The sequence below is a fragment of the Glycine soja genome, chromosome 18 (assembly GCF_004193775.1).
Source record: "Glycine soja cultivar W05 chromosome 18, ASM419377v2, whole genome shotgun sequence".
Taxonomy (NCBI): domain Eukaryota; kingdom Viridiplantae; phylum Streptophyta; class Magnoliopsida; order Fabales; family Fabaceae; genus Glycine; species Glycine soja.
The window spans coordinates 15,662,380-15,677,956 of NC_041019.1; the positions used below are offsets into that span (position 1 = coordinate 15,662,380).

The 15,577-nt window shown below is 30.5% G+C and overlaps 1 protein-coding gene across 1 annotated transcript; it reads left to right on the forward strand.

Moving 5' to 3' along the window:
- Positions 1–7,728: 7,728 nt before the first annotated feature.
- On the forward strand, positions 7,729–10,006 carry LOC114397000 (serine/threonine-protein phosphatase 7 long form homolog). Its single transcript, XM_028359145.1, has 4 exons — positions 7,729–8,573; positions 8,657–8,711; positions 8,828–9,232; positions 9,314–10,006. Exons 1-4 carry the CDS (start codon positions 7,729–7,731, stop codon positions 10,004–10,006), a joined length of 1,998 nt encoding a protein of 665 aa, XP_028214946.1.
- Positions 10,007–15,577: the final 5,571 nt, after the last annotated feature.

Below are 15,577 nucleotides of genomic sequence, written 5' to 3' on the forward strand. Positions count from 1 at the left end.
GGTAGTACAATGAAAAGTAGAAATTTTCCTTACTTTCTCTTTTTGTATTTAATTAATTAATTAATTTCTTTTGTTGTTGTTGTTATTATTATTATTATTATTATTATTATTATTATTATTATTATTATGTATTGTTAATTTAACTTTAGCAAGTGTGTTTATTTTTTTATCTGATTAATTTTTCAACATATTATATATCTTTTTTTATGTTTTATTTTTTAAATCACCTTTTTCTTTTTCAGTTAATTAATAATGTTTCTACTTTTATCTTGCTGATTGCTCCTGCATTTTTATTTACATAATATATTTCTGATTTTCTGTGTATTTTAGTTATTTCTCTTTATATTTATGGGTGAAAACAAATTATACTATAAATTTCTTATTTATTGTAATTGAAAATACTCTACCAACTTTAATACTGAGATTCACACGAGAGACAAATCACGTCGGTAGTGTAATGAAAAGTAGCAATTTTCCTTACTTTCTCTTTTTGTATTTAATTAATTAATTAATTTCTTTTGTTATTATTATTATTATTATTATTATTATGTATTGTTGATTTAACTTTAGCAAGTGTGTTTATTTTTTTATTTGATTAACTTTTCAACATATTATATATTTTTTTTATGTTTTATTTTTTAAATCACCTTTTTCTTTTTCAGTTAATTAATAATGTTTTTATTTTTATCTTGTTGATTGCTTCCTGCATTTTTATTTACATAATATATTTCTGATTTTCTGTGTATTTTAGTTATTTCTCTTTATATTTATGGGTGAAAACAAATTATACTCTGAATTTCTTATTTATTATAATTGAAAATACTCTACCAACTTTAATGCTGAGATTCACACGGGAGACAAATCACGTCGGTAGTGCAATGAAAAGTAGCAATTTTCCTTACTTTCTCTTTTTGTATTTAATTAATTAATTAATTAATTTTGTTATTATTATTATTATTATTATTATTATGTGTTATTGATTTAACTTTAGCAAGTGTGTTTATTTTTTATCTTATTAACTTTTCAACTTATTATATATCCTTTTTGATGTTTTATTTTTTAAATCAAACATATACAATAGTGAGTAATTATATAAAAAATTATCTATTTGGCACTTTAAAAATTAATAGTGAGTAATTTTAAATTTGTGGCACTTTAAAAATTATTTATTTTTCACATGGGATATATTTTCATTTCAGCATTTTAATAGATTTGTATTTAGAATTGTTTATTTATATGTGTATAGTTTCTTCTTTAAATGCAGTTAATAGAACATGAACATGAATTTGAAATTGATAATTTTTCTCTCTTATTTCAGGTAATTAGATAAAATAGTGTGGTCACTGTTGAGGTGCTTGAAATTCAAGTGTTTAACTGTAAATTAACAATTGTTATGTGACTTAACAAATGTAAATATGAAGTAATTTATATTATAATTGATATGCTGTGATATATTTATAAAAAAAACTATTTGACTTATTTGAAATTTCAATTCTCAATTTAATTACACTTTCTTTTTACTTTTTAACCCTTTTAGTTTTAAACACTTATTTTGTTTATTATGTTTGAGCCTTATGAGATTCATCTTAATATAATTTGTTAATTTTGTGATCTGAAACAATTGTTTTGCATGAACATCAAGTTTCCTTAATCAAGTGATCTATGTGTATGCACAGATTTTAAATTCGCATAAAAATCAATCTTTGAAGTCTCTAAATCAAGTGACCCATACGTATGCACAGATTTCAAATTCACATGAACACCAACCTTTGAAAGTTTGGTTAATCGAGTGACCCGTGCATACACACGGGTTACTGACTAGTATTATATTAAAAGCTAAAGTGATATTTATTAGGAAATTAATGAAAAAATAATTAATGTTACATTAAAAAATTAATATGATTCTCGGAAGATAACGATGATCCGACCTAATTGTTTGTATTGTCAAAGTTTAATCTTCTATGATGAAATCTGTTTTTTGTCCACTGGAGTGTCCACTTGTGGCTAGTAATGTATCGTTCTGTTTAGTTAATTGATTAGATAGTCCAGTTAACAAGTTCCGGTTTGTAACTGTTTTTTGTTATTTTTGTTTCAGTACTCCTATATAGGGAAGGATTAAGTTAATTAGTTGAGAGTGCTAAACCTAGACACTTTGTAATTTCATTCTTCTAGTCTGAATAACAATGAAACCCTTCTTCTCGCGGGTTACGATAATCTGTTTCCATTTTTCATATCTGAATTAGTCTTCCTCGATCTTAAACTCAACAATGACATTTATTTGGAGACATTTTTTTTCTTCCAAATGCCATACTTATTTTTGAATGGAGGAAGTAATTATCTTTTCATATTTCTTGTATCTACTGTTACATACTAATGTCTACAAAATTAACTTAAAGACTTTAAATAAGTGTACGTGCAACAGTTTATATTTTATATATACATGTATAAATAGTATTTATATATAATTATTTAAATTTCGATAATGTCAACACATAACAGAAGTTTTGAAACTAATTTTTTGGAGCAGGTCGGTACATATTTAAGCATATGATACCATTTCGATACTGGGGGATAAATATAAAATCCTAAGAATGGAAATTGAAAATATCTGTGACGCCAAGCAATAGTTTATGGATACCATTAACAAATTGCAACTGCAACTGTAAAGATGTCTCAACTTGCATTCAAGTGGCTCAAATTAAGTTCAAGTGGCTCAACACTCGCTCTCGGGGAATAAATTGAGAGAAGGTAGTTTTACAGTCACTCAAAATTAATAAAACAATGATTATTTTAGCTTTTGGGTGATGCATGTTGTGCCTATATGACAAACAATCGATTCTTTGTTTACTAAGCAAGCAACATGTGTAGACTTATATTTCCTTTTATATTCTAATCATGCATTTTTTTTTTCTGAAACCAAAGTATTTTCACCGTCAGAAAAACAGAATATAAGTTAAGCGACAACTTCTTTGCTCAGAAATAGTATTCTATTCACATAGATAGAAATTAAATCTTTGGCATATGCTTAAATGGTCCAAACTATTAGCCACTTATGCTAAACTTTGTGGATTATCATGCATTTTTTTAAAATCAATCACATATGTTTATAATGTGTAATCTTTTTCATTATACAAATTAAGCACACTTAGAAAACGAAATTGGACTCCGTTTATTGTGGGAGAAAATCAAACGGGCATGCTCATACTAGTATATATTAATAATTATGGTTCAAAATGAATGCAGAAGTCGCATCAAGCGACGGCTTAGCTATTAGGGAACATGAATGACGTGAGGTTAAGTGGGTCCTTTATGTGCTCTATCTTCTTGTACCTCGGTGTTATAGGGGGAGCAAGAAAACTGAAGCTACACAAGGGGCAGCAACTAGTACCTGCGTCTTCTTGTAACCTCAATTATTTCGATCAAGCTTGCTCATGAGTTTCTAGCTAGTGGAGCATTTGATACTTTTCGTGAAAGAGACCATTATGAGAGTGCCCGGCAAAATATTTGAACTGCATGCACTTATTATCAACTTGAGTTCGTATTCACAAGAGATAACGAAAGATCGATTAATTGGTTGAGAAGGATTGAATTAATGAAACGAGCAACAAGGGCAGGAAATTTATTTTTCCCTTTTAGGGCTGTAAAGAATGGAATCAATTGTATTTTTTTAATAGCGTTACTTATGCAAGGGTATAATTGCAATATATTGAGCCTTTGAGTCTAATAGTGATTCAAATTGCTGTATCTATAACTTAAAAAAAAAAGAAGCAATACCATCTCTTTCTTTCATCTAATTGTTTAAATAACCATCTAGGAAATTTAACGGGTGTGTCTCAACTGACAACGCACGATAAACTTACAATGATAAATTTGATTTCAATTTAAAACATGTTTTATTAGGGAGAAGTATTAAACTTTAAATATGATTAAATTTTAAACAAAAAATTAATCTCATAAATAATCTAAAAGATCTAAGTTTGTAAAGATAAATATCTATCATCTATCAATTATTAGAAAACTAAAGATCTTAACTAGCATGGTGATGGTGGTTAAAAAAAATTAATAATTGAGAAAGGATTTGACATTCTCAAATCATTAATCCAGTAACTACTAACAAGATGGGGCGGCTAGAATTTCACACTTAACACATGAAAGAATTCGTAGAGGGGTGACATGTATGAACATGGGACTCCTAAAGGCATATGATGGGGACATCTTTTAGTCATTTCTGCTAATGTTTTTGAACTACCAAGGTTCAAAACTGTCTCCATGCGTGTCGAGAGTAATTCATTTCTTTGGTTCTACTTCTTGACAAAACATAACACGTGCTACCCATCGTTAACCAAACCAAACAATTTTCCCCCGCTTGGTACACTTTTTATATTTTGTCCTCATTGGCTTGTTTGTGATGCTAATTTCAGGGAAATAGAATGAGAATATAGTAATATGGTTGAACTAATTAATAATATTTCGGATACACTCGTCATCATAGCTAATTGTCTAACTTCTATATTTAATAATTAAATAAATTTATACTAAAAAAAAATAAGCCTTCCGATCATATACAATCTTCTTGCTTACCACTTCTAAATGTACAATAGCCTTTTACAACCTCTACTAGAGTTGAGTTCATGTTTGGCATTTTTTAAAATTTATTACTCAATGGCATTTGGTTCATTTGACATTTTTTTTTAATGGACTACTAGCTTTTGGCATCAACGTTGTCGTTGAATTTCATTGGATGTTACTGAGTTATGGCTAACATGATATGATTGAACGAAAAATAATAAAGGGTTAACTAAGTTTTCAGTATTTGAATTTTTTTTAAATTTGGGTTTTGATTTTTGAACAAATATTTCATTGATCAAAATCTTTCATCTTTTCTTCCGTTAACACTTTTGGTCCCTATCGTTAAGTTACACTGTTAAATGATACCGTGACAATAATTTTATATTTTTATTTGTGGCGCTTTATTTTATGGCATTTTTTAAACACAAGAAATTACTTTACTACGTACTTTTAAAATATATTAAAATTTTTCTAATGATTTATAACCGTCAGAAATTGTTTCTATAAGTCTCAAAATCAAAACGCGAGGAGGAACCAAAATTCTAGAAATGGATACTTGTTTTTCAAAATTGGTTGAGGTCTTTTGTACATCCACTAATTTCGAATAAAACACATCGAAGAACACAAATTTTTTGGGGTTGTTTGCAAAAACGTGTTTTATTTTTTTCCCGATTTCTTCTCCATTCGTAAGTGTTTTGTGAAATTGATTAAGGGTTTTTGTAGATCAATAAATTTCAACCAGAGCCCAAGCTAAAAACATGAATTTTTGTTCATAAATGAGAGAGAGAATTTGTAGAAACATGATTCGGAAAATTGTTTGCCAAATGTGATTAGCCCCTATGCATTCTTTCTCGATTTTTCTTTGGTTTTTAAATGAAATCTAAAATTGATTGAGGGGTTTTGTTTTCCTTCTATATATGAATTAAACACTTCCTCGTTAATTTTTTGTTGGCTGGTTTGGAAGAACAAAATAGATCTTGTAGCGAGTCGAACACAACCCATTTTTAGCCTGTTAGGCAAAGGAGAATCACATTAAATAATTAAAAAATGACATGCCGTGATCACAAAGGTTGTTACATCATTATTTATCTATGCACACTAACAACAAAGGGCAAAATTTCTGCATGGGGTTACTTTTAGAAACATTTTCCCGAAATGGGTCTGTTTCTAAAGTAATCCCTGCATGGTGCTCTTTTTTACGTAGAGCCCATGCAAATCGCAGGAGAGAATGACGCTTTCCCTGAGAACGCGACAACTGGCAATGGTGTCGCCATTCACGATGGCGTGTTGCAAGGGTTGGACTCGCCAGTCAAACTCGCGAGTTGAGGGTGCAGATTTCGTAGGGTGCAGGCAGTAGCAGCAGCAGCAGAGGCTGTTTCCAAGGTTGCAGTCTGCAACGCTGCAGGAAGCGCCATCTTCAATGGCGTTTTGCTTGGCCAAAGGCGCCAGCACCAGCAGCGATTCGCGTTGCCTGAGCTGCTTAAATCCTCCCTCTTCGTAGACCATTTCACACGAGAAAAAGAAAAGAAAAGAGAAGATCGGTGCTGTGTGTTTGAGGAAGAACGAAGGAGTGTTGCTGTGCTTTGTATTTGAGCAAACCTCTTCTTTTGTAAGTTTGTTTAATTAATTTTTTATTTTATTTGTATTGTGATGATAATTATAGTTTTATTAATATGTATTAGTAGCATTTTTATAAGTTAGTTTTAGTTAGAATTGATAATTATAGTTTTATTAATATGTGTTATTAGTTTTTTTCATGTTAAGTTAGTTTTAGTTAGAATTGATAGTTATAATTTTATTAATATGTGTTATTAGGTTTTTCATCTTAAGTTAGTTTTAGTTAGAATTGATAGTTATAATTTTATTAATATGTGTTATTAGTTTTTTTTATCTTAAGTTAGTTTTAGTTAGAATTGATAGTTATAATTTTATTAATATGTGTTATTAGTTTTTTTTTATCTTAAGTTAGTTTTAGTTAGAATTGATAGTTATAATTTTATTAATATGTGTTATTAGGTTTTTCATCTTAAGTTAGTTTTAGTTAGAATTGATAGTTATAATTTTATTAATATGTGTTATTAGTTTTTTTTATCTTAAGTTAGTTTTAGTTAGAATTGATAGTTATAATTTTATTAATATGTGTTATTAGGTTTTTCATCTTAAGTTAGTTTTAGTTAGAATTGATAGTTATAATTTTATTAATATGTGTTATTAGGTTTTTCATCTTAAGTTAGTTTTAGTTAGAATTGATAGTTATAATTTTATTAATATGTGTTATTAGTTTTTTTTATCTTAAGTTAGTTTTAGTTAGAATTGATAGTTATAATTTTATTAATATGTGTTATTAGGTTTTTCATCTTAAGTTAGTTTTAGTTAGAAATTATAAACTTAATTTAATTTCATAATTATAGTTTTATTAATATGTGTTATTAGTTTTTTTATGTTAAGTTAGTTTTAGTTAGAAATGATAATTTAATATGTGTTATTAGTTTTTTTTTTATCTTAAGTTAGTTTTAGATAGAATTGATAATTATAATTTTATTAATATGTGTTATTAGTTTTTTTTATCTTGAGTTAGTTTTAGTTAGAAATTATAAATTTAATTTAATTTGATAATTTAATATGTGTTATTAGTTTTTTTTTATCTTAAGTTATTTTTAGTTAGAAATTGATAAATTATAATTTAATTTAATTTAATATGTGTTATTAGCTTTTTTATCTTAAGTTAGTTTTACTTAGAAATTATAAATTTAATTTAATTTGATAATTATAGTTTTATTAATATGTGTTATTAGTTTTTTTTATGTTAAGTTAGTTTTAGTTAGAAATGATAAATTTAATTTAATTTGATAATTTAATATGTGTTATTAGTTTTTTTTTATCTTAAGTTATTTTTAGTTAGAAATTATAAATTTAATTTAATTTGATAATTTAATATGTGTTATTAGTTTTTTTTTTATTTAAGTTATTTTTAGTTAGAAATTATAATTTAATTTAATTTATAATTTAATATGTGTTATTAGTTTTTTTTATCTTAAGTTATGTTTTAGTTAGAATTGATAATTATAATTATAATATTTGTTATTTATTTGAAATTTGGAGACTATGTGTAATTTTTATTATTAATTTAATTGTATTATATTTTATTGTGTAGGATCAATGGCATCTTCGTCATCATGCGCATCAAGTATACAAACGAGGTCTGGTCCAATTGAGGGTGACGTTTTGTGGATGCAACCCAAGCATGTTTCAGAACATGTTTGGAATGGAGAAGCAGACAGAAAACTACACATCAGACGAGCAGTGCCGACGTATCAAGGTGAAGAACAAATACCAGAGGCAATTGTTCCTCTGCTTCGGCAATGTGGGTTTTATTGGATAATTAAGATGGGATACCTAAAGATAAATGCAGCCTTAATTAGTGCGTTCATTGAAAGATGGAGACCTGAAACCCACACGTTTCACCTGAGATGCGGAGAGGCTACCATTACTCTCCAAGATGTGTCAGTCTTATTAGGTCTTCGTATTGATGGGACACCACTAATTGGTTCAACAAATCTTGATTGGGCCGACTTATGTGAAGAATTATTAGGAGTCCGACCACAGGAAGGCGAACTTGAAGGCAGTGTCGTCAAATTAAGTTGGCTGGCTCACCATTTTTCTCACATAAATATTGATGAGGGTAACGTTGAACAATTACAAAGGTTTACCCGTGCGTGGATCCTTCGATTCATAGGAGGTGTCCTCTTTGTTAACAAAAGTAGTAGCAGAGTTTCCTTAAGGTACCTACAATTTTTAAGTGACTTTGAACAGTGCAGCACGTATGCGTGGGGACCTGCCATGCTTGCGTATTTATATAGAGAGATGTGCAGCGCCACCGATTACAAAGTTAAATCAATCGGAGGTATGTGCATCTTAATCCAAATGTGGGCATGGGAACGATATGCAACTTTAGCTCCAAAGAGGACGCCTCCCGTCATAGAAAATAAACCACTCGGACACAGGTTTGTCGTTTAAAAATTAGATTTGAATTAAAAATATTTATTGATGGAATGTGTTGACAATGATGATTTCTTTTTTATTGTAGGTGGCTGCGACGTGGAAATCAGCATATTGGCAATGATGATCTTAGAGTTTTCCGTCGCAAATTGGATCTGATGAAACGACATGAGGTAAGAACATCGTAATGTAATGGTTAAATGAAATTTTAATATCTAGCCACTTGACTGAAAATTGACAAGTGTGTTGTTATATGCAGTTTGTCGGGGAGCCATACACAGCAACTGTGATGGGAGCGTTGCCTCCAATTTGTGTGGTTGGAAGTGTAGCCTGGTTTGCGGTGGTGCCACTGATTTGTTTCCATGTTGTTGAGTGGCACCAACCCGATAGAGTTTTACGACAATTTGGATTGCAACAACCCATTCCCGGGTGTCCTTCGCAACCGCAGAATCTCCATGGCATAACGCTCAAAGGCAAACAAGATGAGAATTGGTTCCACCTGTTGGCCCCAATCATTGGTCAGTGGAACAACCGAGCAGAGTTTAGGGTCGACGTTTATCCTCGACAGGAGGGCCTACTGGGTTATAACTCGGACTACATGGTGTGGTATAGGCGTAAAACAAAGATGTTTGTCGACCCAAACAATGCAAACACAGCTGCATTGGTATTTATCTATTTCTCAATGTTTAACTTCTAATTAATTTCTTAAGCATGAGCAATAATTTGTTGACGCTACTAATTGCAGGGTGAAGTTGTGGAGACTTTACAATATATGGTGTCACCACAAGGGAGGAACACGTGGACGGTTGATGATCTCGTGCCTTACGTGGATAAGTTAGCGATTATATCTGAAGAGCAAGAGAGAATCACTGAGCCAATGTCACATGGTCCAGCATCAGAGCGTGAATTCCCAGCCCCAGAGTTTCACATTCTTCAGTCAAGTGTTGAAACTCGGGGCATAGGCAGACGAAGGGAGCCTGTTGAAGCCGAACAATATTCCCAACAAATGATGGAGCGTGGTCATGGAATGTATTACACGCCAACAACATTTTCCGAATATCCTTCACAGATGTATCAGTATCCTTTTGTAGGTCATGATACTGATACTTCTGAGACCTCACATTCGTTCGGTGGTGTTGCGGAAACACAAGCTCATTTTTCATGGCCCACTATGACTCCTTCACAGCAGCACGATGCCTCCATGGCAACACCTAACGCCCCATTTGCTCCGCAATGGAATGTACCCGGAGCAATACCTGATATGGGCGACTTATTAGGTGTTGATTTGCGTCAGGAGTTTTCTGCAGAGGCTGAGCAAGCAGAAGCGGGGAGACAACGCGGCGGAAGAAGAAATCCTGATCGTCAAGCGCGAAGATGGGACACACTTAAATCCAAACTAATAAAATCTAAACTAATACAACACTTAAATCCAAACTAATAAAATCTAATCACAAAAGCTCTCTTTATTGGAATTTCACATTAAATTTGTCTTTTAAAATTATTTAATTAACTTGAAATAAATTTCTTGGGACACATTTAAAAAAAAATGAATAATTTCAAACTAATAAAATCTAATCACAAAAGGTCCCTTTATTGGAATTTCACATTAAATTTGTCTATTAAAATAATTTAATTAACTTGAAATAAATTTTATGGGACACACTTAAAAAAAATGAATCATTTCAAACTAATAAAATCTAATCACAAAAGGTCCCTTTATTGGAATTTCACATTCAATTTGTCTTTTAAAATAATTTAATTAACTTGAAATAAATTTCATGGGACACACTTAAAAAAAATGAATAATTTCAACATAGTGATTTTAAAGACAAAATAAAAAAATTCATGAACGAAGTTAATAATATAGATAATTAATCTTAACAATAATAACTTCAAAATGAAAATAGGTAATTACAAAATTACTACAAATATATTCAAATAAATATGATACGAGAAACAACAAAGCATCGTCAAATAACTTATTATGGTGTCTTTCGTTAAATGATTTGACGGAAAAAAATATAACAAAAATTTAAACATATTGTTATGGTGTCCGTAATTTATAAGTGTCTAAATATCAATAGCATCAATCATTTGTACAATATCTCAAATAGGCGGACATATAAATAATTAATCTTCACAATAATAACTTCAAAATGAAAATAGGTAATTAAAAAATTATTACTACACTTATATTAAAATAAATAATACTTTCAACTTCAACGCATATACATTTTTAACACACCAACAAATGAACCTAATCTAATTAAAAAAAATACTATCGCTTCATCTTAAAAAAACACCAACATCAACACAGTTCAAAGAACACTCATAAATTTTTAAGACACTAATACAACATAAATACCAACACCAACTTAATATAATTATAAAATAACTATAAAATAACTAACTATAAAAATAACATTCATTCAATATACATTTGAACTTTTATACCTGCCTTCAACAACGTTTTTCGGATTGAACTTGATAGGATAATAAACAATTTGAAACTCACTATTTTTTAAAAAACGCACATAAAATATGGATGTGCACCTTCATAAACATATGAGCTCTCAGTATTTTCAAGAAACGCACATCAAATAGATGGATCAGGGGTTTATAAAGGGCTGAAATCGCCATTGGGAATGGCTACATCAACCTCAAATCGCCAGTGCCACTGGCTACTCCCAACTGCAACCCAAATCGCCAGTGGCACTGGCGCTTTCATCTGCAAAAGCCTGTCCCTCTCTGCAACTTCCTGCTGCACGCGTAGGATGGGCAAACAGTGCCCTAACATCAACTCGCCAGTTTGACTGGCGAGTCCAACCTCCAGCAAAACGCCATCGTTAATGGCGACACCATGGCCAGCTGTCGCATTCACAGGGAAAGCGCCATTCCCTCCTGCGATTTGCATGGGCTCTACGTAAAAAAGAGCACCATGCAGGGATTACTTTAAAAACAGACTCATTTCGGGAAAATGTTTCTAAAAGTAACCCCATGCAGGAATTTTGCCACAACAAAGATTAAAAGTTATGATGGAGAAAAAGTTAAAAGACTCAGTCAAACTAAAGTTTAAAAACTGAATCCTTAATAAAAAAATAAATAAAGACATGAAAGAAACTAACAAGATTTTAACTGATAGTTTCTCTACTTCGCAACCCCCATTCAGGCAACTTTAGTTCAACCTTTTTGATAATTTTTATATATAGTTACGTTTCTAATTTCCCTCAATTTTATGATTGTAAGGGAAAAATCAATTACGTTACTTATTTTTAATCAACAAAAGAAATAAATTACACTAAGAGCTTAAAGAGTTCTTAAATTCAGTACAAAGATATGAGAAACATCAATCTAAACCTCCTAAGATTAACAATAATGATTTGTTTATTCTTCACTTTTCACCCTCTATTTTTTCCCTTTTTGTGTTACTTTCTTAAATTGTTTTAAATAAAGTGGTAAGAAACGCCCCTAATACTTACAAGTAGTTCATTTTATGATTATTGTATGTAACTTCATACAATGCAAAGTGGATTGTCTTCAAATTTGAACCCATGACTAACCGATCGCCAAAGCAAGCACAACTTTACTATTATATTAGGACTCATCCTCACTTTTGAAATTTTATGGAGGCTGTAGATAATTATTTTTAAATTTGAGAGACAAAAAAATCCAAATTTAAAAGACCAACAGTTGGAATTTAAGTCTGAAAACAAAATCTTTGAATAGAAAGTTAACAACACATGAGTAGAAAGACTCCCAATCCTTATGCCTCGATTTGTACAACATATTTATATTTTTTTTTTATTTTTTCTCTTTTCTTTTCAATTTTTCTCCTCACCCTTTACATTTTAAGGGTGCCAAGCCAACTTTACCACCATAACAAGTCTGACCCAATAAAGCAAAAAAAAAAAAAAAAACAACAACAACAACAGCAAATGACCATCAATTTACCTATTCAACCAACAAGGAAGAGTACCCTCAAAGCAAGAGTACCCCAATGGGAAACCGTAAAACAGACAAATGACCCAATGTAACTCGTTGGCTTAGTACCATCATTCAGAAAAGCAGCCCACCCTAACAGGGGTTTACTACTGCTCCGTAGCAAACAAGAGTTGGCACCACAACCATATTCTGTACAAAATAACCCATCTTGTCACAAAGCAACGGAACCACCCCTGACCCCTTAACATCAATACCAGCAACACCATTTCTAATCAAGCTAGAATAAAACAAGAAATCTTTGAGCTTATTGTAAACATTATCGAAGAAATAGCAGGTTAAATTTTGTCTGTACAAGCCAATGAAGCCATTCAGCCAAATAATCATTACTACTAAGCCCACTACATTAAAAGAAGTACCATCAATCGTCCTGTGGATAACACATCACGTCAATAGAATCCCTTTCACAAACAGCTCATGACTTTCATCAATGCTTCAATCTGAATACAGTACACGAGTAGATATTTTCCCCTAAGTTTTGCTTAGAACGGATTTTAAGCTGAGTTATGATTTTTTTTTTACACCCACAAATATAAAACACTTACATGATCCTTTTATTTTATTTTTTTTATTCTTATTTTCATATCAAATTATATCACCTATCATATCTATATTTATTTCTCTTCTTACTCTCTCAACGTATTAAATTACATGGGATATCAAAGAATATTTTTTCTTTTAAATAGGTCCAAAACTCATACAAGATTAAATCAAATAGAATAAGAGTGTTGCTATGTGCACCCAACATTCTAAAAAAATGACAAAATTGTCCTTACTTATTTTTCCTCTTACGGATCAAGTTGATCCGTACGTTGATCAACTTGATCCGTAAGAGAAAAAATAATAATTTATTAATTATATATTTAAAGATATTTATTTTATAATATAATTTATACATTTAAAGATATTTATTTTATTAATTATAATATAATTAAATATATTTATTTATTTTATTAATTATAATATATTTATAAATATTGATTTATTATAAATAATTAATTTTTTAATATATTTTTTTAGAATAAATTTGTTTAGAAGATGATATTAAAATACTTATTCAATCCCATATAATTATTGTTTAGAAGATGATATTTCGTGTATATATAGATATTGTACATGAACCCATTTGATTAGTATTGTTGGTTTTATTTATTTTCATTAGTAATGTTAGTTTTATTTATTTTTATTGATTGTGTATTTCATTTGTGTCTATATACACATGTGTTATTAAAATGGTCTAATTAACTTAGTTTACAAACTAATAAAAAGTAATTTTAAATATAACTTTAAATATAATTGAAATAAAGAAGTTCAAAAGAATTTTGTTCTATCAAATTAAAAAAAAAATTATATATAGTAATCTATTTTTTTAGTTGAGATTCTTCTAATTAAAGACGATTATGCAATACATGAATTCAAATAGTACATTAAATAACAACATCAATATGAATGCCAATGCCAATGCTAATGCATACTTCTTTATGCTCTAAACCCTAAAACCAAACCGTAAACCGTAAACCCTAAAAATCAATTCGTGTTTTTTAGTGCAAGCATGCAAACCGGATAATTGGCTGGTTTGGCTGCAAAGTTTGAAAGTGAAAGGTCGAAGACAAAGAGATTCTTGTAATCTATTTTTTTAATTAAGATTCTTGTAATTGAAAACGATTATGCAATACATGAATTCAAACAGTACATTAACTTCAACATAGTTGAACGAAATTAAATTCGCATCAAATACTACAACTAACTCATGCTAATTTTGCGACAAGGACAACTCGTCTTCCATTTGCGGTATAGGTTTACTGAAAACAGCTAAAATTTCTATTGGCCCAATCTTTTTCCAGTAGTTAGACTCAATGAGTACCTTCATCACGTCCTCATTGGTTTTGAGTTCAGTTATTTTGAATTTTATAACTTTTTCCTGTATAAGGATTTTTGGAACACATGTCCAACGATATGTGTACTTGTTTCAAATGATGCTTTAATCTCTGTGTGCTGCAACGTAATCATGTTGTTCATGACATCCCACACACTACATAAGTCTCCAATGCTATTTTGTAACAGTCTTTTTAAAGACGAGTGAGCAGATTCAACCTTACATTTCAAATACACAAATAAAAATAAACATATACAATAATGCAATTCCATAAATTTTTCAACGTTAATAGAAATAGTTGAACAGTTTCATACCTGTTTGTTGTTGTGTTTCCTAAGTTCATCACCTTATTAGTCCAGGCGAAAACAAATTTTTCCTTGTGTGGTATTATCCATGTTTCCTTGACATAGTCAACAAACATTGGGCAAGGTCCGCAAGCTATTTCGAACTTCTTTAGGCATTCATCAAACTGTTGTTCTGAAGGACAATCAGTCAGAGATCCCCAACAATCCATGACATAATCCCAAGCATTTTTTTGTGCAATTAGTGATTTACATTTGGCCTTCACATTCTTGTTTATGTGAAAGCTGCACAACAAATTTGTGCATTCAAGGAATACATCCTTCACTGCATTCATCAATGTTTGGTCTCTGTTAGTGACAATAACTCCAGGGAGGGCATCACACTTTAAAAAAAGGCCTCGAAAGCGTTGTAAAGCTCATACCAAATTATTAACGCGTTCACCCTCCACATATGCAAAACTGGCAGAGAATGTCATCCCAGTCGGTGTCACCCCAACAAAATCGAGCAATGGGAGTCTGTACCGGTTTGTTTTGTAGGTGCTGTCTATCAAAAACACCAAATTACATGCATTGACTAACTTCACTGAATTAGGGTGACACCAAAAGATATCACGAACCACATCTTCATCCTTTATTTTGTGCCAATGAATATATTGATCACGTTCAAGAAGCTTCATCAGATGTTGCATTTCAAGATCGCTTCCTCTTATGGAAGAACAGAATGCACTTCTTGCATTGTATATCTGTTTAATGGTCGTATAGCTACTGGCATTGTGTTCCTTCAGAGTTAGCAAAATGTTTCTTGGCTTCACCATGGACTTCGTCATATCAG

Coding starts and splice junctions, on each gene's coding strand:
- LOC114397000 (XM_028359145.1), top strand. CDS start 7,729: ATGGCATCTTCGTCATCATGCGCATCAAGTATACAAACGAGGTCTGGT. Junction 8,574..8,656: donor AATAAACCACTCGGACACAG/GTTTGTCGTTTA, acceptor TTTTTATTGTAG/GTGGCTGCGACGTGGAAATC. Junction 8,712..8,827: donor ATGATCTTAGAGTTTTCCGT/CGCAAATTGGAT, acceptor TGTTATATGCAG/TTTGTCGGGGAGCCATACAC.